Consider the following 23788-nt stretch of genomic DNA (forward strand, 5'->3'; position numbering starts at 1 on the left):
ACGTGGCCTTTTCATCTTTTGGGCACAAATCCTGCCCTCTGTTGAAAATGACAATTAGTTCTGGTGGTCTCATCGGAGCAGGCATTTGTCTGCATCACAGCACCGTTCAGGCTGGCACCAGGGCTCGTGTCTGCTTGCCTGGGGCCCGGCGCAGAAGAGCCGGGGTGCCGCGGGTCAGGGCTGCAGTCGCTGCCGAGCGTTGAAAGCTTGCCCGGTCAGCCCACACTATCGGACTTTAGCCAGTGCTATTTACTCCACTTTCAAGAGCATCTATTCCTCTCTGTCACTTTCTGTCTCTCTTCCTCACACACACTTAAAGAACAAAACCCTCTTTTATACAGCTAAGCATTTTAAGTAATTTTTCCAAGTCAGAAAGGGAGAGACACTGGAAAAAATTACAGCGCAAAGCTCAGCTTGCAGATGAACGATTGCCTTGTCATCCTAATGTCCCCCTTCCTTCCCTTAAACCTCGCTAGTGAGTGGGCTATAAGCAAGGGTATTGGCAGAGCTCTTGTAGGTCTCCAGGACGGGACTTTCTACTGCCTTGCTTTCGGCATGCAATTGTTTCTTCATGATAGCTCTTTCTGCTCTGCGCACAGCAGATAATGAATGAGTGACTGCAGTTGAAAACATCTATCTGCATAACATCTGCCTATCCTAGATAAATTCATTTATTTTATCTGATGTTATGTCCTGCCCTTTTCTGCTATTTTCCTGAAGGAGGTTTCTTCTGAAGGCAAGAAGAGATCCTGCTGCTCTTTCCTGGACGGGTAGTGAAGTAGTAAAAATGTGCACGAGCTCCAAGAACCCAGTAGAAATGCAGAGAAAAAGCATTTGAGACATAAAGTTGCCATGAGTAACACAGAGATACCCAAGCTTATTTTAATTAATGGAGTTTGACTCTAGGCCTGTGACTGCTGCTGGATAGAGCCCCCGGTGGGCTGGTGTACCGTGCTGCAGGCAGCGCTGGGCTGCCACGCTGTATGTTTTCAGTACCAAGGTGCGTCAGTTGAGTGTGATCTGAGTGTCTCTGCCTTATGTTGCAGTCTGCCGTGGAAGTATCTCCTAAGTATTGATGCATACTGGTGCAGCTGCAGCTGGCGTGACACGTCGGGAAGGTCCTGAAGACTCCATATGCTTTCGAAAATGGAACTTGGATCTTGTGTTACTAGTGGGTTTACACATGTTATCCCAGAAAAAAATGCACTTGAAATATGAGATACTTTGAATTTAGCAGCCTTTTCATCTCCGTGTGCTCTTTTTTCACCTAGAATTACTTCACTAAAGCTCCTTTGAGAGAGAACAATCTACGTCTGAAACACCAGCTTTCAGAGGCATGGAGGAGCAGGTGATTGCTGATTAAGATGAGACAAAGCAGAATGTCCTGAACAAAGGGAAGGAGCTCCCTCATACCTTTCAGAGGGTGAAGCTCTGTTTCCTGTTTTGCTGTGTGGGACACAGTTCTGATAAAGCACATGTTCCACTCCACTTGCCCACCTATTGTCTTCTTCATCTGAAATACAACCTCTTTGTTACAATATATTGGGTATACGTGATTCCAAGTAGAGACTGGTTTCTGTTAGCAGAGACTTCTTCCTCTTTAAAAGCAAGAAAGCTGAAGGTAACTAATATTAAAAGTACGGGGGAAACGGCTTTTTTTTTCCCCAAAGAGTATGTAGTTTAAGGAGTTGGGGTGAATGAAGGGCTTGCTGCTGAGTGGCTTCCAGAGAACAGAAGAGTATGGCTGCTGCTTGGAAGTTATGGACTCATAGGATTAACCTAAGCCAAAGACAGTGAAAGCAGAAGCTATTCAAGCTCCCCTCCACATATTTGTCAATAAACCTCAATCACAACCTGTGAGAGTCTTGGTATCCCAATCTTGTGGTGTTTGTATAAACACTGTCAATTATACAGAAATTCGGTGCCATTTTTCTGTGATGTAGATAAATACCCTTCAGAGTTAGGTTGAAACCACCAGACTCTTTCCATCTGAGTCTTTGTCCAGACTTACGAAACCTTAAAATTGTAGTATATTACTATGCCACTACTTAACCACGCCATAGTTGTCTTAAACATTTCTGCTACTCTTAAATCAATGGCTCCAGTTCTCTTTCTCTGTCATATATAAGCTAGGAAGTAACTTTTCCTAGGAAGACACTGTTCCCAAGAAAGTTAAAGTAAATCCATGTTACTGAAAAGCTTTAGAGTGCTGTGCTTTTTTGCTCAGTGCTGTGAGTGACCAGCAAAGTAAAGGGATATTTGTTCATGTTGGATTAGTCCTACTGCAATAAAAATAACAATAAGCCTTTGGATGCATTGGCAGCAAGTGTCTAATTCTGTGGTCTTCCCTTTGGCTATGATCTGGCTAATTTTACAGATACACTTATCATCTGTTTGACAACAGCCAATAGAACTGATGTCCTGCAGTTTTTCAGGTCTTACTGTCAGATCTGTTTTTTTGGTATTTATTGCAGGTGGCTTGGTCTGATGGGTTTGATCGCCATTGCTGTTATCTCAGTGGGTGACAGAGCAGGTGAAGTGGGTAACTTTATAGCAGTTCTCAGAGCATCTCAAAATTAAGGACTTTCTAGAAGCAGTTACCAAATTAGTACCAGTCAGTAGATGCAACAGTTTTCAAAGGAACTGGCGTAACTGTGTCTTTTCTTAGGAAAGCATTAAGCATTCAGACTGTATATTGTAAAATGAAGATGAACTGAGGTTGCATTTCTCAGATTACATGTTGTAAGAAGCTGTGGAGGCTTCAAGACACATCATCTAGGTTTTTGCATTCAAAAAAACCCAGTGTTTTTGTAAGAAGGCAGGAGGTATTCTGCTAGGTTATAGCAAGATCTGCTAGATGCTAGACACATTAAAAAAAACCAAACAAACCAGACATAGATTTATAGCTGATAAGCTTTTTTTGCTTTCAAACAACTGACTTGAAAAAATGTCTGCATTAAAACACAGGTAATCTGTTAAGTGTCTGTTCAACAATGTTCCAGTTCAGATCAACACATCAGGTGGTATATGACTCCCAGCCAAACATCTTGTTAAATACTTGCAGGATTTCCCATAGCGGATCTTACTTTAATCAAATAATGCAAACATTTTTTTTTGTAAGACAATAGAAGGGCAGGGCTTATGTTTACAAAGTATCCAGTATGGAAATCCTGTATTAATTGAGTTTACATTTGCTTCACTTAGGACAGTAACTCTTTAAATGAAAGGCCTTTTGCTGTTGACTGTTCCAGGGAGGCAATCACATGCAAAACTAACTAGTCATGTTCAGAAAATTATGAGGAAATGGCTTAAGAGATCTGCACTGTAGACCGCAGAGACGTTCTTAGCTAAAGAAGACAACTTTATAGATTATTTTCTCACAGTGGATGTAAAAGAGTATAACGTATAAAAAGTAGGTTTATCCTTACAGAAACTACTATATAAAGAGGCTGTGTCTTTGTCAGTCTGTTTCCAGAACGATTAGCATGGGCAATGCCAGATGTTTTCTTTTTGTAATATCACAGATTCATATAGGCTGTGCTTTAAATTACCATCTTTCTAAGGCAGCAGCTGTATTTTCTATGAGTAAACATAAAGTGCTTCCACCCAGCCTGGTGCAGGATCTGGAGTTTTTATTGTTAACAGTAAAGCATTTAGTTTCACATAAAGGGTGTAAAAAATGAAAGATGATAATATTATTACTCAATAATAAGTGATTAGAATTGCGCTCCTCTGAGTTCCTTATTTTGCTGTGCCAGAAAATGCCAGAATCAAAATAAGCTACGTAACAGCAGAATTAAACTGACAATCAGCATTTCCTCCACAATGAGTTGGAAATTATGTGTTGCTTCTATATTTTATACAGCGAAATCTTTTTTTTTTTCCTTTTTTTCTTGAATTAAAAGTCTGCTATAGTTGAAAAGATAATTTTGCCAGTGTATTAAATACCTGGCAAAAGAGGTGTTTTAGAACATTTTTAGGTAAATGTAGGTCAACGCAAAGGAATCATACAGTTGGAAATACTTTCCAGTGTTTATGTTCAGATGTTCAGACCTGTCTGGCTCCTCTCTATTTGCATGTGTTGGGGTTATAGGCAGTCCGGCTACATTCCACATTGATTTATACAAATATATTGCAGATTATTAACCTCCAGCCAAATACCAGCAAATTTCACTTTTCAGGAAAGTTTGTGGCTTTTCACAAAACTGATTTACTGTGTGTGGGACATGGATCTTCCGTGTACACCCCATTAAGGGAATCATAAAGAGAACAGTATTTGCCTTTATGAAGAATGTGCTGAGACATTTGCTGTTACAGTCAATATGTTACCGTAATAATTTAATTAATATTTGTTCATATGATGATTACAGATTAAGTACAGATTAGTCTTCTGGTAGAGGTAGGTTACTGTAACTCTGGTTCCCAATTTATTACTCACTGAAAAGCTTCTTTAAGCTAAAAGGAATGTGCATGCGTCCATTTTCAAAACATGGTGGCTAGTAAACAATTTTTAAGTGTCTGACCAAAGATTATTAGGAAATTCTGTTAAAGTGGGGCCACTGCCTTAACATGTTAGGTCTGTATCATCTGAAGTGAAACATACTGCTTTCTTAAACCTGGATTACAGTCTTCACAGATAGTTGTGCCAATTCTTATCTTCCCTTCTCCTGTGAAATATATTGAGATTTAAGTTAAGAAGTAAAAACTCAGTACAAAGTGTTTTCCTAGTCTCTTTGTCAGATGTCCTCTTTATAAAGCAGTGACCCCCAAGGCTTTGTGCATGATCTGTTGTCTACAGATCCTGCATATAAACATACTGCATGTAAAGGCTTTAGTCCTTGGACAAAGAACAAAAATATTATTTGATAATGTTATCAGAAATCCTGCGCTTTGCACAGATATGTGTAATACAACAAAGTAACTGCCATGATGTTGACCAAAATAAGCAGCAGTATCAACACTAGTTTGGTTTGTTATCGATGATAGATCCTCAAGGTTAACCATATAGACTTTTTTCTTTCTAAGTATATTCATACATCTTCTAAATCTACTGTCACCTAATAAAAGCAGCGACTGACTTTTTACCTCAGTTCAGAGAGAAAGGCAATCTGATCTTTACAATTTAAAACTAACTAAATAAACACATTACTGAAGTATGTGAGCAGGGAACAAGCCTCCTTCCATCTGTAAGATGGTTTCCTATTGCGATAGATTGTAGAAGTGAGACTTGAGGAAGGATAGTGAAAGTCACTGGCATGAGTATAGGTGTAAAACATAGAAGGATGAGCAGATGTTAGTGAAAAAGATAAAATGGTGATTAAAGCTGATATGATAGATGAAGTGGAGGAGGTGAGAAAAATAATAATTAAAAAGGGAAAACAATAGGAAATGGAGTACTCATACAGGAATGTAATGTTCTGAAGAGCTTTGCAAATTAGTTTGATGTTGTGCAACAGGTGAAATGATAAAGAAATTCCAGTAAACAAATGACAGAAAGTGATGAGAGAAGAAATACATCTTAATAGTGGCATCTTGTACACAAAGCTTTTTTCCAGACTGTGCCCTGACTCTGAAGATACTCTTTGTGTCCAGGAACTTGCAAGAGTAATCAGCAAAAAAAAAATCTGTTTCTGTCAAGGGAGATTTAATTATTAAGCCATGTAATGGTGAACATGGAGTTATGTGGGAATAAACTGAGGTTGCAGGCAAATATCCTGTATATTTTTTCTCAAAAATGCTCCTTGCAATTTTTTTATTTTTAAATGACTGTAAGTGCTGCAGCATGGGATGTGGATAAATACCAAGTGATTTTCTGTGTTAACTCTAGTTGCTCTGTCTGTAAGTTATTTTCTTTCCATGTAATTATTTTACTTTGAACAGCTGATGAATTATTAATACTTAATCCTATTTCAGAATCTACATATGAAAGAGAGATACGATATTATTGATGTATCAGTAGTTATTTGATTAATCAAGAGCTCAAAGATTGCTCTACTTTTGGAAAGCTCTTTCTTCCATTCTATATATTGTAAGAAATTTAAATAGACATGTATGAGCTGCAAGGTATGTATGTCTGTACTGGTTCCTGTATACTTACCTCCTCTTTTCTTTTCCTCCTCTCAGACTGTTTGATGTGTGCACCGTGTCACGAACAGACAGAGAGACCAAGTTAACATTAGTGTTTGAACACGTGGATCAAGACTTGACTACTTACTTGAATAAAGTTCCAGAGCCTGGAGTGCCTACTGAAACTATAAAGGTATTTAAGGAGAAAAATTTGGATATTATTTCAGAAAATATTAGATAGGAGGGGCAAAGAGGTAAATCACAAAGACAAACTGCATTTTGATTCCACAGGATTTTGTTATATCAAAATTGAGTAATGCCCAGCTTGGGACATGAGCTGCAGCACAAAGATCTGTTTTCATTAAGAGATGTAATCTCTTTGTGGATTGGGTTTTTTTTCTCTTTTGGATTTACAAATCCCCTGAATCTCTACTGTTTTACCAAATGTAGCATTCCAAATCATTAAGAATGACCTTTGCTTGCTTGCAGCTGTAGGTAGGTGATTCCGTCATTGTTTAGTCCAAGACTACCTGAGCCTTCTCTAGAAGGTGTCTGGTAGAGTGCTGGATATTGTTAGAATGGATAAAATAGACCCTGTGCTCCTATCCCCTTCCCATTGCCTTTTGGTTCCCCAAGAAATTCCTTTCATGTCCCTCTTGCCAGAAAGGTTTCTGTATATTGCAAGAGCAGGACATGTTTCACTGCAGACCTGCAGTAAGCTCTGTGCAGAGGATGGGCTCAAGGATTGGGGTAGCCATGACCAGTTGCAGAAGCTTGGAAGGCTCTCAGTAACTACAGGATGATCATGAAGTTTTCCTATCATGTTAGCTGATACTCTGCATCTGTAAGAGAGGACCTCTTCCCTGGATAGGACATGCTTGCATTATTGGTGCTAAAATATGTATACCAGCTCCTCTTCTGGGAATTTCACAGTGAAGTGCTACACTGAGGATCATAGCTTGAAACGTTTGACAAAATGTTTGCACCTGGGAAGAGAAGCAGAGGGATTGATGTTCCTACATTTTGACTGTATCTGTTTAATGTTTCTTTTGTTTTTTCTTTTTCCTTGAAGAGAAATAATTTATGCTTTCAGCGACGGATTATCTTGCATTTGTATAAGTAATTTCTGGAAGTGTGTTGTGTCATCTCAGTCTGGCAAAAGTCCTGAAGGGAGGAAAAGAAAACATGAAACTTATCTGAAATTAGTTGTTTTGATTTTGGAGGGGGTTCTTTTCTTTGTTAAGAGCTTCAGACGTAGGAGTTGTTTGATCTTTTAGTATAAAATCAGACATAAAACTGATAAAGATCTTTTAATTTCTATTAAAGTCACAAATACATAACATCAGTCAGTTCCAGATACCATGGGTTTTGAGCAACCTTAGTGGATAAAATAGAATTTTTAAAAATGGATACAGCTTTGATTCAGTCCCAGCAAAAGGCTGGAATGTACGCTCTTGCATTTGAAGGACTCCTATGGTAATGCTTTTAGGGTTCTACTTCAAGGGCTTTGAAGCTACCTAAGGGAACTGTGTTTAACTAACACTGTGAAAATAATGTACCAGGTGACTTACGTATTATCTAACTAAATATATTGAGATGGATGGGAACTGAATGACTGAACGGCCAACCCTCTGAAATCTCAGTTTGGAATATCTTTTGAGCTATGTTTCATTATAAAGGAAATAGAAGAGGTGAGCACTGGAGTAAAACATTTGTGATTTTCTAAAAGCCTGTTCTAAGTTTCCACGAGCAGATTGTAATATGTATGTGTGAATATACATTTCATGGAGTTCATATACTGGTAAAGGAAATAGTTATGTTTACTTGTGAAAAGCACTATTCTCCGTATGTGGTTTACTAGTTTAACCGAGTTGATATATCTGATAATTTGGCAGAGAAACAGAGAAAAATTTTGCCACGCAGAAACAAGGAGGAGAAGCAATTCTGGTCTTTTATGTAGAGCGCAAGTTCCGCTGCAGCCAGTGACATTAGTGAGCGTAAAATTCAGTTTGCAGTACATACAGCTCTTTTTAAATGGGTGAGGAAAAATGTGAAATTGCTGGTTACTTGGTCATCACTTTTGATTTCAATATTTGCGTGGTAGCTGTTGTGTTATTTCTTGAATTCTGTTTGGCATGGGAAAAAAAAGAGAGAATCAGTTAACCTAAGTTGCACCCTGTTGCTTCACTATTTATGTGGAAACACCCAGTTTGTGGAGGTACTTTTGCTGATAGTCAGGGCTGATCACATGAGGAAGGGTCTGAAGGCTTATTGCTAATGCATTTTGATACCTTTCTAATGATGCAGTCTTTATGGATATTCCTGGTAGAAACTGAAGCAAAGTATAGTTCTCCTGGCTGCGGGAAAGTATTGGCATTTTGCAGCAACTGAGCATTTAACCCAGAGCACATAGATCATTAAATGACTAATCTGACTTTTTATAGTTTGGCTTTTGAGGTTAATATGGATTTGTACTTCATTTATTTTCCAGAATTGCAGACAATTTGTGTAGAGTATTTCCCCTCACCGCTAGCACAGTACAAAACAACTGCCAGCATTGTAAGACCATCTGTTAAAGTTCTGCATGTGTCAGCAACACAGAGGTGCCAAATGAGCCGAGTAAGCTCTGGATAGCTTGAAGTTGAAGGATCTAATATACACCTCTTTGGCACCATGGTGTAAAGTCAACATTTGTTAGAGGAACTTGAATGACATAAAATTACTATGAGGAGTATCAGCCCCAAAAGATCTTTTCTGTGTGAATTAACTACCATCATTACATAGCATTTCGGGGAGGGATACTCAGCTTTTGCTGGTTTGGGACATGGTGGGGTTTATAGTTACCAGCTGTCAAGTAATGTAAGTGACACTGGTACCATGTTAAGACTTTCCTTTATGTTTAGCAGATAGTAGTGAGACTGCAGCAGTTCAGACAAACTAACTGTATCAATCATTTAAACACAACTAAAGCTTTTGCCTTAATGCTGCTCAGCAGTGCCTTTCTAGTGTCTAAAGCCCTGCAGCTGGGGTCACCCCAGAGGGTATTTTAGGAACATATTCACAGGTGCCCATAAAATGATAGAAGAGAAGCAGTTTCCCTTTGAGGCATTGCCTGGTTGTGGGAAAACTTACCGGGGATGTAGGGCAGACATGCTCACTTCCCATCCCTGTCACCAGGAACAGGAATGCTGTAGTCCATTTCTGCGGCTATAGCTCTGGCTCCTGAGTTCTAGGTTATTCTGGACAGAAGTATTTTAAATCCTCTTTGCTGATTCACTTCCATTATTTTTTAATGAGTATGCTTTGGGCTGGAGGGATGGAGAACACAATTCCAAATACTCATGGACATGGCATCCACCTTTAAAAGAGAACTATGTTCAAGACCTTAATCTAATTAATATGCCTTTGTAACTACTGGATTATAGTCCTGCCCAGCCTTGCTGCCTTCCTCTGTCAGACCCAATTAATGGGTTCCATACGGGATGAATCAGAACCAGCAATGTCAACATCTTCCTTCTTTCCTCTCCACCCATTATCTTCTCCCTTCTTTTCTTCCTGGGATATCTTTAACTTTAGGGCAGTTTACATGGAAATGGAAGGTATGAGTTCAGTTTCCTTAGGACAGAGCTGTTAGTCATGGACCGGTCTTTGGTAATGTTAATGGTCTTAGCAGTTGAGCCTCCAAGAGACTTGGCTCATTAGGAACTTTTGTTAGTTGACATAAGGGTAGTGGAAATGGGAATGACATGTCTCTGCCAGAGAAAGATTAAAAAAAAAAAAAAAGAATAGTTAACAGGCCAGGCCAGTAAAGTATTTTGTTGTGTTAATCTTTGGGACTGAAGCATGTTTAACCTGAGTCATCTCATTTTGATGAGATGCTTGTTAGGCTGGCATGGGTTTTTTGATCCTAAAGGATTTGGTTATGGATATGGTTGTCATAAAACTAATTACATTTTTAATACAGAAATCATGTCCATGCAAACAAGTTGCTGTTTATTGATTTAAGCTATTGCAATGTACATAACAGTATTTAGCTTTAAATTAATATGTGCATGTGATGACTTGGTATATAGAGCTTTAAATTAAGTTGTTTAGGAATCACTCTTTGAAGTTCCCTCCAGTCAGCTTCTTCTGCTGGGCCAAGGAGTCTGTTAGAATGAGAGGGGATAACAAACTGTTCCCAAGGTTCTTTAATTTTAGTAATGAACAAAGTTAACTTTGTAAGTTAACTTTGCAAGGTACATAATTGTAAGTAAACTTGCGGCTTCTTGCAATAGTTTTCTTACAACTGATGAGAACTTAGCCTGCCCAGGCTACACGTGCTGACTGGACTGTGCCTGTTTCAATCTGACAGTCATCATGGGAGGGAACAGAACAAAGGTCTGCGGTATAGCAGGTGTGTATGTTACCTGTCATGAGATGTTAGAAGAGCTGGGAATGTCCTTTTACCCAGGTCTGTGATCGGTACATCTTTGTGGTATTCCCCCCAGCCTGGATCAGGGCAGCCAAATTGCAGAGAGAACAGGGTGTAAGGTATATCCTTTTCTCTGGTGTTTCCTGGTTTCTCACCCAAGTGAATCGCTTCTGTAGGTATTACTCTGTTTCTCCTTTGCACAGGAAGCCGAGATCTCCATCTGATTCTGGGATCCAGATTTTGCTATTTAGATACCTAAAATTTAGGAAGTACAGCAATGAACCTAATTTTATTTTGTGGATTTATTTGATAGTAGCCCATAAATTGAATTTTAAAATATTACCCCCAGTCCTAGAATAAATGTTGCTGTGTGCCCCTGTGCATTTCCTGTAACTTACATTACCTGCTACCAAACCACGCAGACTGCTCACATCTTTGCAAAACTCTTAGAAAATTAATATGAAGATGTTGCTTCTCAGAAAGCAAACCGGTGTTCAGTGCTGTGAGGTGAGTCATCAGCCATCTGCCACGGTTGTACCTACTCAGTCAAACACGTATGAGATGTGGAGCAGATGTCACACAATCATGCAATTCTGAAAACAACAAGATATTCCAGGAAAACAGATTCACCAGTACTAAGAGTCTTCAGAGTGTGGCCGTATTTAACAACATCAAAGTTAAAAGTTACTAAAAAAAGAGCCAGCTCAAATTAGTAAGAAAGATACTAAGAGAAGAGCTGTTACTAACATTTTCCTGTCAGTACTTTTGTAGTGAAGAAAGAAGCAAAACATAGTGAGGAATTTAGAGTCCACAAATAATGGATCAGTCCCCAGCTGATAAAAGAGGTGTGAATCCATTAGCTTCAGTGAAATGATGCCCATTCACAGCTGCTAAGGATCCCGTTCTTTGTGGAGTATTTTGCAATACATTTTGTTCTGAATCTGTGTTATGAATTAAAGAGTTGTCACTATAAATAAATGAAAAGCAAAAGGACTGACTGAACTGATATATTATTATGAGATTATTTTTTTTTCTCTCTGTTATCCTACTACCAGAGGTTGGAACTGCTACACGGAAGGGTAGCCGGAGAGAGCAGGTGCCCTACACAAAAGGCAGCTCTGAAGGAACTAAACCTTAAAAAGAGGATATTCTCCAAAGTGTTGTGGTTCCATCTGTTGCAGGTGGTGTCATTTCTCTCCCATACTGTGCTGCTTGTAGGGACACAGCCGCATCTCCTTTGGTGCGGTGGGGCAGGGTAGTCATGTACAGCCTGACTGAGGGGCTAGGAGGAGTCATGATTCAAACAAGGGGACTGCTGAGCACAGAATGCTACAAAATAAAATGTTATATCTGTACCATTGCTTCTTTATCTTGGGCCTTTTTACAGTCAGTGTACAGCCACTGCTTTTGATTATGGTGGCATTAAATATCTCCAAATCTCTACCATTTCCAAATTCAAATGCAAACATTTTAAAACTGATGATAATATATATGGGGTTTTTTGCAGCGCTGTAGCCTGGGACTGCCCAGACCTCCATTGCTTGCAAACTGAGAGCTCATAAAAATGTGAGGCACTCCAATAATTTTAAATCACTTCATCCTGACTAGAGTAATTTAAAATCATTGGAGCGCTTCACATTTTTTCAGTTGTTCCAGTTTGGAAAGCAGTCAAGCAACACTGTAGCATAATGCCTGAAAGCAACCTGCCTGAAATAATAATTTTAGTCTTTCAAAACAATGACACTGAATTAGAAATGTCACAGTGAAAGGATTTCTACCAAGGACTCTCTAAATAGTCATCTAAACCTACTTTTCTTTTACGGCCCAAACTCTCAAGGCAGCAGTACAGTCCAGTAGGGCCCTAAGGGACACATCCTTTCTGAAGTCAGAAGGAAGCTATTGTTTTCAGTAGATGGAGGGCCAGGAATCATCTTTATTGAGAAAGTCAAAGGGAATTAAGAAACTGGAGAGATTCTGAATTGTGGGCAGGGATGGAGTTTGAGCCTTTGGTGGAACAGAATTTATGATCAAGACATTGCAAAACTGCAGTATTACAAACACTGGAAGTGAATTGTTGCTATCAGCTCGTTTCATTTATGTTAAATCTGCAGAGCTGGATGCTGATGTGATGCAAAAAAGAGCGCATGGATCCTCTGATTCCCTTGAGATGCTCTCGGACTATTAGTAGTACTGGTGTTTTGCTATTGGAACATCAATGTGGTAGCAATTGCTATGTGAAATGCTTTGATGACAGTGGAAGAAAGAGAGAAAGCACGTGGTAGAAAAAATGCTCAGGCAGGTGTAAAAGCGGGGCTAGACTGCCAGGCAGCATGTCAGAAACAGTGCTGTACTGTTCTGCAGGAAGCCAGTGGCAGTTCCTTGGAGTGGGGAGTATTTTTGAGATGCTTTCCTTTGTCTCGTGGCAGTGGTGTATAGTTGCAACTTGCTGTGCAAGTAAATCCTGCCTCAGTGATCAGCAGAAGTGTCAGTCATGTTTTCAGCGTCTTTCTCTTCATCAAAAACGAGATGCCACAGTTAAAGCAATTAAGAGAAAGCTGTTGCAGCTTGAGGTGCACGTAAAGCACTGACAGAACAGTAGACTGAAATGTTTGGGTTTACCCATGTTCTAAATTTTGCTTATAAACCATGTTACTTTTGAGAAGTAATTTGAAGGTCGGACTGCAGCAGATGAGAGAAAGTAGAGACCTTCCAAGAGCCATTCTTGATTTTTATGGGGGCAGGTAGGAATCGCTTTCTTAATAGTAGTTTCTGCACTGGAAGGAAATCAGGCCCCTGTCCCTCTGCGTACCCTAAAACTATAGTTCACCCCAAAACAAGCACACAGAGATGGGGAAGAGGAGGCAGAAGGACATAAGTCGTGACAAGGTAGATATTTGGGAAACCTGGCCAATATATTTTTTCTTGTTGAATTCCAGATTCTAAGGGTTGAACTCAGCTGATCTGGGACGAGAAGCATTGTGGCAGGGTATCTTTCCCATCTCAGCCAACCCGAGTTATTGCAGCTCAGATTCTGTATACTAGAATGTTCACAAAGTGTCCGTATTTATTCGCAGGAAATATACAGCTGTAGTGTAAAGTAATTCAAAAGTTGGCCACAGGCAACTCATAGCTAATATAATATAATACAATCAAATTAGTTATTTCTTTATAAAACTGTTTTCTCTATTCCACCCCAAGAGAAATGTAATACTCTTGCACTAGCTGTATACTCTCCTTTTATGCCAGTGAATAAGCAGGTTATTTCATCCCATAGTAAAAATTAATTTGAAGCATGTTACCTTAGTGGCACACAGATTTAATCAAGATATGTTGTGTTTGTTTCTTTTCCAGATTTATTTAGCTTATGCCACAGAACTAAGTCCCGTACAAATGAATAGGCATGTTTTGTATGGCATGTTTTCGTATGTAGGACTTAAAATTAACTTTAAGAATTTTAAAATTACTATGTATAGAGAGAGGGACATAAACACACATGCATTTATACACATAATTATTGCAAAAGTCCTCTAACATTTGCAGAAAAAGTTGCTATTTGAGCAAGTGGGAGAAAGGGAAACTCAATGGTCATCATTCTACTGTCTATGAAGTTCATGATCTCAAAATAGCTGTGGGCCTGAAGAGGCCAGAACTGGCAACTCAGATGCTTAGAGAAGAGTCAAAAGTACAGTACACAAGGGGTAGCACCAGTCGTCCTCCTGTGCCTAGGGAGTGGTTTGGTGTATATTGTCTTTCTATGTATACACGTGTATGCTTGTGTCTTTGTATGTATACACATGTCTGTCTGCTGCTTCCCAGGGTCCATCCCACAGGTTTGTGTTTCAGCTCAACATCCGATATATCTGAGCTGGAATAAGGGCTGTTACAGTCATAGGGAAGGAATAAAATGGGACCCAGCCAAGGCTGCATCTTTCCCTTCTATTCGGTGTTGGATCAGAGACACATGGAGACCCCCCCATCCCACCTGCCCCTGCAGATACCAGAATAGACATTGTTCCTCCCTGCTCCCCACCCTCTGTCCATCAGGGACAAAACTGCAGAGAAGCACCAGCCAGCCACTACACTCTGCTGCTGAAGCAACCAAAGCCAAAACCCTCTGACACTTAGAGAGCTTCTAGTGATTTCAACTCACTGTTCTCTGCCTGTGCTAACCCCATTTTTCCAAGCCCTTCTTCTTTCCACCCTTTCCCTTCCACCTTCATTTTTTCACCCTGCTTTCACTCTGTATTTACCCTGTGTAGCACTCTTCTCTCCTTTCCCTCCCTCCAGAACTTTTCTCTCCGTCACTTTTCTTTCCATTTTGCTTATCCCCTCCTAACTGACTCTATTCCCATAAAAAAGTACTATCATGGAACTCTCACACTGTTTCTACACCTGGGGTCTGTCTTGTTCATTTTATTTGTGAGCTTTTAATGGAAGAGGCTGTGTGAAAACCCTTGGCTCTATAGTGCCCACCATAACAGGTCCTCCTTTTTGGCTGGCCTTTACACAATACCTTGTTAAACATGAGTCATAATCAGATCCTACAACAGCATTATTTGTCTAAAATAGCGCTTCTCCTCTGCTTTGCTTTCCCCACCACAGCCACTTCACACGTTTACACAACTGCTTCCTTTATACATCAGTGCTCTGTAATCAGCGTATGGTTCATATTACAGGTTTATCAGGTTTCAAAGTGGAATAAAACAAGCTTTATTCCATTTTGAGAATATCCTTCTTTTTAAGAAGTCCAAACAAAGACACACATTATTAGTAAGTTTGCAAGCAGCTGCCAGAAGACAGAAAATTTAGAATGAAAACACAAGTGAAATAACAAAAATACTGTTTGTTGTTTGCTCTTGGTGCAACAGCAAGGGAAAATATTTAGAAATTAAAATGATTAATTTATTTGTAGTTTTAATAAAGCAGACATAGTTTTGTAATACTTGCCAGTGTCGATACTCCAGCACACAACTATGGGTCAAATCCTTCTGTGGTGTAACTATGGGTTTCTTAGGGTTCCTCCAGGGGTGAGTGTGGTGCAATGCTATTAGCATCAGTTAGCAAGCAGCCTTTCATTTGTTTTCATGCAAAGCCTGAACAGTTTGCAATTAAGAAAGAGCAAATTACAAAGGCTCAAGCTCCTAGATCAAATCTGTGCTTAATTTTGGGGTTGGAAGCCTTATCCAAAGACTCCTAAACATCAGTATTTTAGGTTCTTCTTCTCTGATATTGTTACTGTTATACAGCACTACCACTTATGTCAGTATACATAAAACATTTAAACTCATACTGGAATATATACCTGAAACCTCTGGTTCAACTTCAGACCTTAAAGGAGAAATCCCAAAGGGAGCAGAGGCTCTGCTGCAGCAAAACACTTGAGCTTCTGCTTAATTTTATGTAAAGAGATTGCTCCGGATTTAAAAGAAGTGTGGTTGAAAGACTGCTAATTAGAGGAGCTAACAGAAGGCAATCAGTTGTTACTCCATACCCTGCTAACCTGATGAATTCCAAAGTTAGAGCAAAGAAGAATTGAAACCATTGTTTCCGTAGTCTCAGATTAGTCATAAACATGCATTTTGTTTCTTTTTAAATGCTTTGTCAGAGCAAGGAAGTAGCCTTCCCTCAAAACTTACGTGTAAGCAATGTGTGCCTTTGGAACCAGACTCCTGACTAGTCACAAGTGTGTCACAGTTGGGGATCATGGTAAACTGACTCAGCAATGGAAAAGGGCTCCAGAGGACCACAGGTCTGAATGATTGGTTTATTTCTTTTTTCATTAATAACATATCTGTTCTGGCCACAGAATTCATCCTGCTTGCCTTCTTTGAAGATCGTGATCCTTGGAGAATACCCATTTAAAAGAAGAAGCTAGATTTTACCATCATGGCCAACGTATTAGAAGCCAGTGCATTATATCATTATTAATGTTGAACTGTGTCTTATACTATAAAGGGCCAATTGAAATTAGTGGCTTAGCTGCAAAGAAAGTTACTGCTCAACAGTTTTCACTTTCTAAATATGTGACTTTACAAACAGCGCTATAAAAATTCTAAGTATTTCTAAAATGTCCCATTTCTTTGGTCTATGCAATAGGAAGCATTGCACTGTAACTTTAAAATGCCAAAAATAATCAAGAAGACATGTTAGTGATCTCTTAAGAGTGTTTAATTTCCAAGCCAATAAATTCAGCTGCTGAATTTTTGTCCTTTGTTTTAGGATGTGACAGTTCTGTTGCATAACTACAGTTAAGGAATCTCGGAAGGCTCCAAAATGTTACAGTGTTCTGTGGGTGCAAGCTCAGAGTCGTTTTTCGTTTAGTTTTACAGCAGGGAAGGGGCACTGGCATGGCAGCATGTTGCCTTTTTTTAACATCTAGTTTATGATTCATTCTAAAATATTCTTTCATTTGGAATTAACTTCAGATATTCTTGTTCTGACAAGCAGGGTAAATATTTTAGCAAGGACTTTTTAGAGAGAAATTTTGACAGTAACATACTCCTCCCTTAATGTTACAAAGAAAATACTTGCTCTCCAAACCCAGAGTCGGCATTTTAATGGAAATGGTTCCAAAGGAATACGTAGGATGTTACAAATGTAAAATGCATTTAATGAAAGAGTAAACAGATGTCTTTCATGTATTTTAAATAAAATTATCTAATTTGAAACTTGAGAAAGTCAACAGCAATCTCTGAGCCACGTACTTGTTATTACAATAGCATGTTGTGTATAACTGTCATTCAGTGACAAGCAACACAAACCAAAAAGGAAAAGACATATAAAAACATGAAGTTGAAGGAAAGGAGACCATCTTACGAAGCATTTTTATGATGTATTTGCCTTGAATAGAATATATCCCTTGCTTGCTTTTTGTTTGCTCACATAATTCCTGCTGATGTCTATAGGGCTTGTTGAAGACATAGGAAAAGGAGAATAGAGGCCAAGCTGCGTGGGCTATAGTGAACCAAAACTGCAAAGAGATGCATACTTGACAGAGAGTTTAAAATAAAAATAAACCACAGTGTCTTTGCTTGGTTTCTGGAGCAGAAAGTCGCAAAACAAGCAGAAAACTTTTGGTTCTTGATGAAATGTTTAGTTTAGCTTCCTTACCTCAACTGCTCTGAGTGTTTCAGACTTTAACCTTCGTTTCAATGAAAATAACTTAGACCTAATTCATCTCAGGCTTATGTCTGTGAAACCGAGGCCTTGGAAATTATTTCAGAAGTAGCTTTAGCCTTATGTTTGCATTTTGTTCTTTTGCAAATGTGGTGGAGGTAACCTTGATTTGCTAATTAGTGGAGTCACGCTTTATTGTGAGAGAAAACTAAGAACAGTCCTTCAGTGAAAATAACAAAGACCTACCCCATGGTGATTGATGAGAACGTTGTACAAGTGAAATGAGCTGGAAAGTCATCATCTTGTCTTTTCCTTTGCCACAGGAAAAGCATAACAGAGAGATTTCTTTTCTTCTCGTCCTGATAAGGAATCTAACGAAGCATAAGGAGAGGTTACACAGCATGGAAATGTGTTACACCCAGCTGCTCACTAGCTTGCAAAGCTGCAGTAAATAATACAGTTGCTATTTAATAAACAAAAGAAAACAGAAGTCCTTTGATAGTGATCCCTAGCCTTTCTCATTTGCCCTTCTGAAGATAGAGTTTGTTTCTACTTAATTGACTGTCATTTTGGAATAACATAGAGTTTGATATTGTATGATTTGTAATTTTGGTTTGTTGTTGGGGAAAACAAAGGACTTGTCTTTCTAGGGCCTGATTCAGCAAAGCACAGACATATGCGCTCCAGGTTGTCTGAACTGTAGCTACGTTTATTCTCATAGGTTTTCCATGAATGGTTACAGTGAAGATACGCAAGAAGACATGTAGTTTTCTTTTGCTAATTGGCTTATATAATCAATAGCATACTTTTTTGTTTGTCACAAGTTACCCTTTTGAGAAAGAACAATGCGTTTGTCACAAGCTACATTTGTCACCTGCATTATTTATGACACTGCTTTCAAAAGATACTTCATGGAAAGTGTTCCATTGATTGGCTCTTTTTGCAAGTTAACTTCCAACATATCTTTGGCTTTTTATTAAAGTCTTGTAGAGTTTGTTTTGTTTAGCATTTCAGGAGCTGGGGGAAGGGAGAGAATATCATGCCTGTGAAACATTGGAGACAATCTTCTCCCCTCCCAAGACAGCTATTGACTGTCATGTTGCACCTTTCCCCCCAACCCCAAGCCTCACCCTCACCTCCAAATCAGAGCCAGTTTTTGTCTATTCTGCTAACATTAAGAAATAAGTAGGCTCATCGCTCATTGTGTCACTACAAGTTGAAGATGCCTCCTTTTTTAAGAACCAGTCAAGTGTTCAAAAGAAAACAAGGCAAAGTTTACACTAATTTACGCTAATGTAAATCAGTGTCATTTTGCTCAGAACGGAAGGGGCTATGGCCCATGGTAGTGCAGAGAGAGCTGGCAGATGTGTGAGACCATATCCCACCGCTGCAGCCACAGCAAATGGCTCAGGCACATCACTACCTGTTACAGTTCGTTATATCTGAAATCCAGAGGTGAGCTGCTGGGACATACTAATATCAGGCATTGTCTGCTGATCTACCTTGCTCAGTAGTCACCTGGCCTGTGGGAGGCAGCAACCCAAAGAGATGGAGTAAGGCCTGAGAGTGTTTGGTGGGAGAAGAAATGGCTGAGTGGGATGGAGTGCAGTGAAGGCATGAAGAGAAGGGTCAGAACTAGAGATGGGGCAGGGAAGGGCAATAGGGCGTGTGAAGGGAGGAAAGAAAGAAGTAATGGAAAAGGTAGGAAATCAGAAAGGAAAGAAGAAAGTAATAGACCATGTAAGTGGAAGGGAATGGGCAGCCATTACCCTAGTCCGGTGCTATCAGCAAAATTCTCATGCTTTCAGTGAAAACAAAAGATTGTGCACTTGCTGTACTCCTCTTCCAAATTCCCTTCTTTATGCCTTGTCTTTAGGATAAAGTTCTTACCTGTTCCCCTTGTAAAGCTAATGGTTCAAGAGCTGTTGATTTTTTAACTCAACATGATAGGATTGCAAATTAATTGCTACTGTAAATATGGGGAACAGCTCAATCTGCTGAGTGCTTCCAAGAAGCAATTGTCTTGTCCTCTACTTTTGATTTCGGTGTACTAAGGCATCAGTAGAATTCTTATCCTGAAGACTATTTTGACAGTCCATACAATGCTATAACAGCATTGCAAAGCTCTAAGTACAATTCTTGGACAGGGGCTCCTGTCCAAGCTGGTTCCAGTAGGCCACTGTCCCCTCTTGGCTCTTCCTTGAAGCCCATTTCTACCCATAACATATACCCATAACATATTTCCTCTTGCGTATATCCTTTATTTTCTGGAAGGTTGTTATGCCGTTATAACTGAAAGCAAATTCTAGATCTTTGGAGTACTTGACAAATATTAACCAGTTAATTTTTGCAACACTCACGAAGTAGTTAACCATTATCCCTGAGTTTGTAATATGGAGCAAGAGAGACAGCAAAGTTAAATGAACTCCTGTGAGTAGAGCTCAGGTAGTAATTGACCCCAATGTTCAGCCATTGTACAGCACTGATGAGCATCATGATACTTCTGCCATGCAAGTACATTACAAGCAAAAAAATTATTGGAAAGTGACTTTTAAAAACCACACAACTGAGCTTTATTTATTATGCATTCCCTGGAGAGGTTAGGAGGGTATTGTCATCTTCCTCTGTGTTCACATATTTAATAAAAACTGTTAACTATTTATTAAAAGAGTGTCCATCTCATCCAACTCTAGAGAATAGCTGTATTCCAATGTCTGGTGTCATGCTGCCACTTTTGTCTTGGAGAAGGTTGGCTTCATCTCTCTGAAGGTCCTGCTGGTTCTGGGGAGGAGGATGCCAATATTAAAATGCAGTGGGACCAGCTCAGGTCTTTGAAAATTGATGGATAGAGTCTCCCAGTGACTTCATTGGGCTTTGGTTGTGCCTAATTTGAGGCCATCTTCTTCTTCAGCATGCAAGTGCCGTTCATGATTATGCTGAATTCCTAGACATTGTTATGATGGAAGCAATCAAAATTAATTAGGCCCAAAGTCTAAACTCTACAGTAGCCTCAATTTCTAATTCACAAAAATTACTTTGCTATCCTGCCAGCTATCCAGCTATCTTTTAAGGTGCCTTGAGCTCCAATGTATCTGTATATGTCACAAAATATATTTCCATATGTATCAGGAAATTGAGCAGGCCTATGTTATAATAAGTTTAAACAAGTTTTCTGTTAAACAAAAATTGCTGGACTAACTTTTATAACTTTGAAGGAGCCATAGGAATTAGATGCCCAAGTCCTATTGATTTTAAATCATTTTGGGTTTCCAGTCTGTAGGATCCTGTTGACTGCTTTTTTTCTCAGTTTTAAAAAAAGCATAACTTATTTTCTTGTTGCCATGCAGGTGTTTCGTAAAGAACCCATGCATTTTTAGTGGATGTTGTTTAAAAAAACAACTGAGAGAGAAATTAAAGGAACAGCCTTCTTGAGCCTTTTGTGTCTAGCCAAGGATTTGACAATTTTCAGAAAAGTTTTGGCTGAAATGTTCAAAGCTGCATCAGTGTAAGAGATCTGGTCATCCAAACCCCCTGGGATACTTCTAAAGTCTCATCCTTTGTTGTTATGTATCAGTGTATAAACAAATCTCAGCCTTCTTGATGGCACACTGCAGACAAATCCAGTGAGAATTTCCACAGAAATGTCAGTAATGTTGCCAAGGTGCTGATAGACCATTAGGAAGAGAAGTCTGTCATAAATCTCTATGTATTTACATAATTTGAAAGCTCATCTAGACCAGAATCCATGTGGTCTAAGCTGTTATCACATGATTTTGAGCATGTTACGATGTTAGTCTTTGTTCTGAGGTTAGCCCTTCATGTGCTCAGGTGACAATGTAAGGCAGTCATCTTCCAGGGCCTTCCACATTCTCTCTAATGTTAGCTTAAGTTAGTAGTCCCCAGAAGATAAATTTATGAATTTGCTCTTCTGGAAGACTTTACCTCCTAAGTCCAAAGCTGTTTGTAAAGCATTTTTCTTGATGTATGTGCACAGCATTGTTTCAGCTTTCTAATCACTGACCAGCTGGCTTGTTAGTGAATAGAGCTGCGGGCCCCTTGCCACGTTTCATGTGAGGTCTTGGCTGGGTGGCCAAGCAGGCAGCCTGCAGCCAGTGTCAAAGCAATTCAAGAGGTATTGGCACAGCAGTGTCCCCATTAATTTCTGCTTGTCACATGCTGTCATGCAAGTTACACCAGAGAGGAAATGACCGTTAAAAAAAAAAATATGCTTGTGGCACTTGGTCCCCTCCAGACGTTATCCCCAAGGTTAAACAAGTGGAGACAATTAGCTGCTATCCACAGACAGCTGCAGGGAAGGAGAAGCTGAGATCTGGGCCCCACAGCAAAGTGTCTTTCCTGTTAGCAAGGAGTCTCGGCTGTCAACATATGCCACGGTTTTAACCCTTCACGGAGTCTGAGTAAATTAAAAAGAGCTATTATCACCAACAGTGTCACAAAGGTGCTGGTAAACAGCTGTAGTGCTGATTGAGCAGCATTCTCCTCTAGGGATGGGGTTTTCTTTCTTGGTACCATTCCTCGTAAAGACCGGTGTGAACAGTGCTGGAGGAGAATTGGCTCATCAGTGGTTGATAACTTACTGTAGTTTGTAGATTCTGGCAGGGAGTGAGACAGTGATTTCTGTGAACTCCTCTTAGAAGCATACTGAAGTAGTTAAAGGGAGTCACATCCAGCTTTGTGGATTTTCTGGGTGGACTAATTTCTGTGATTACATCAGGAGAGCTTCCACAAGGATTGCAACAAGTCATGATATGCTCAGGATGTCCCAAAATACAGCCTGGGAATGCAGAAGCATAGTCTATGAAGAGGAAATGGCAATGATGTCCCATGATGAGAGAAGGAAATACATACAATTAGAAGCAACCAACAATCTTTTTTAAAAACTGAAAGCACTAAGCTCTTCTGAGAGGTGATAGAGATAGAATATACACAGTGCTCCAGAATAAATGGATTTAGTCAAGTGGAAGTCTGGGTTTTACCCCAGAAAGAAGAGCCTCACAGCATCAATTGAAGGAAAAATGACTTGCCTTGCTGAGAAACATGACCATTAAAGAAGCTGGAATTATATGGCAAGTGTGCTCCTGAATTCAAACTGCATCTCTGCCCCAGCTATCCAGCTTGACCTGATGTGACACTTAGATACCAGATTTTGACTGGTGTCAGTCCCCAGACATGCCAGAAGGAACTTCAGAGCCAATGCATACAAATCACAGACGCTATTTCAAGTAATTTGTATGAGGCTTACCAACTGGGTGGGCAAGTAAAGAGTTTGGGGGATTTCTTGATTCATTTTTAGTCCTTATCTCTTCTTCAGACGGTATGAAGAATAAAAAAGAACAGAGTGGGTAACAACTGTCAAACCAGGATGCACTGTGAGAGACTGCCGTCTCCAATACAGTTCCATGAAAAGCTTGTAATAAAAAAAAGGAAGTCTCCCAGAAAGTATTTGGGGATGTACAAAACTGCGATGGTATCATCCAGAGATACAGGAAATAAATATGGGGTTTTACTTATCTATGCTCAGATCTATAAATTCTGTTAGGAGCTGTGCCTTTTATTGTTGTTTCTACTGGGCACAAAGAGTGGAAAGGTTTGAGTGGTGAGAAAGGTTGTTAATCACAGTTACATTTACCTGCTGTAAAAATTTCACAGCCAGGACAGGTCCTGGTAACAGTGCCACATTTGTCAATTTCTGTCAAATTGTGAAAACAAAATTCCCCTCATTTAATTTGCATGTATTTTCTCTTACAAGTGCCAGTAGCCAGATAGAAAATGTTATGTGTTTCATTTGCATGTCTGGTAATTCCACTTTGATAGGAATTTTTGGTACACTGAATCACTGAAAATAAGTATGTAGGACAATAATTATATAGGTTTCCTTTCAGTCAAGCAAATTCTTCTCATCAAATACAAAAAACAGCAGCTGATAAAGTAAAACTTGAAAGATCTGTATTGCAAACTGACTTAACAGGTGTTGAGCTATGAAATGATAAATTGATGTGGAGAGACTTACAGACACTTAAATTAATATTGACCTGCCTGAAATCAAATGCATCCACATGTGTGCCTATACATGTGTATGTACATATGTATCCCACAGATGTTAAGTACATATTTCATATACTGAATTTGGTCTCTGGTTCACAACTACTGAGATCAGTATGAAAGTCTGAC

At 39.4% G+C, this 23788-nt stretch overlaps 1 protein-coding gene across 5 annotated transcripts in view; it reads left to right on the forward strand.

The window, feature by feature from the left end:
• The window catches only part of CDK6 (cyclin dependent kinase 6), a 147413-nt gene that overhangs the window by 31238 nt on the left and 92387 nt on the right, over window positions 1–23788 (forward strand). For all 5 annotated transcript variants that reach the window (XM_055803479.1, XM_055803476.1, XM_055803477.1 and 2 more), the window contains exon 3: window positions 6124–6259. In XM_055803479.1, the coding sequence (XP_055659454.1) occupies window positions 6124–6259 (136 nt within the window). The remainder of the gene's footprint in view (window positions 1–6123; window positions 6260–23788) is intronic.

This window comes from Falco peregrinus, chromosome 5 (genome assembly GCF_023634155.1).
Source record: "Falco peregrinus isolate bFalPer1 chromosome 5, bFalPer1.pri, whole genome shotgun sequence".
NCBI classification, from domain to species: Eukaryota; Metazoa; Chordata; class Aves; order Falconiformes; family Falconidae; genus Falco; species Falco peregrinus.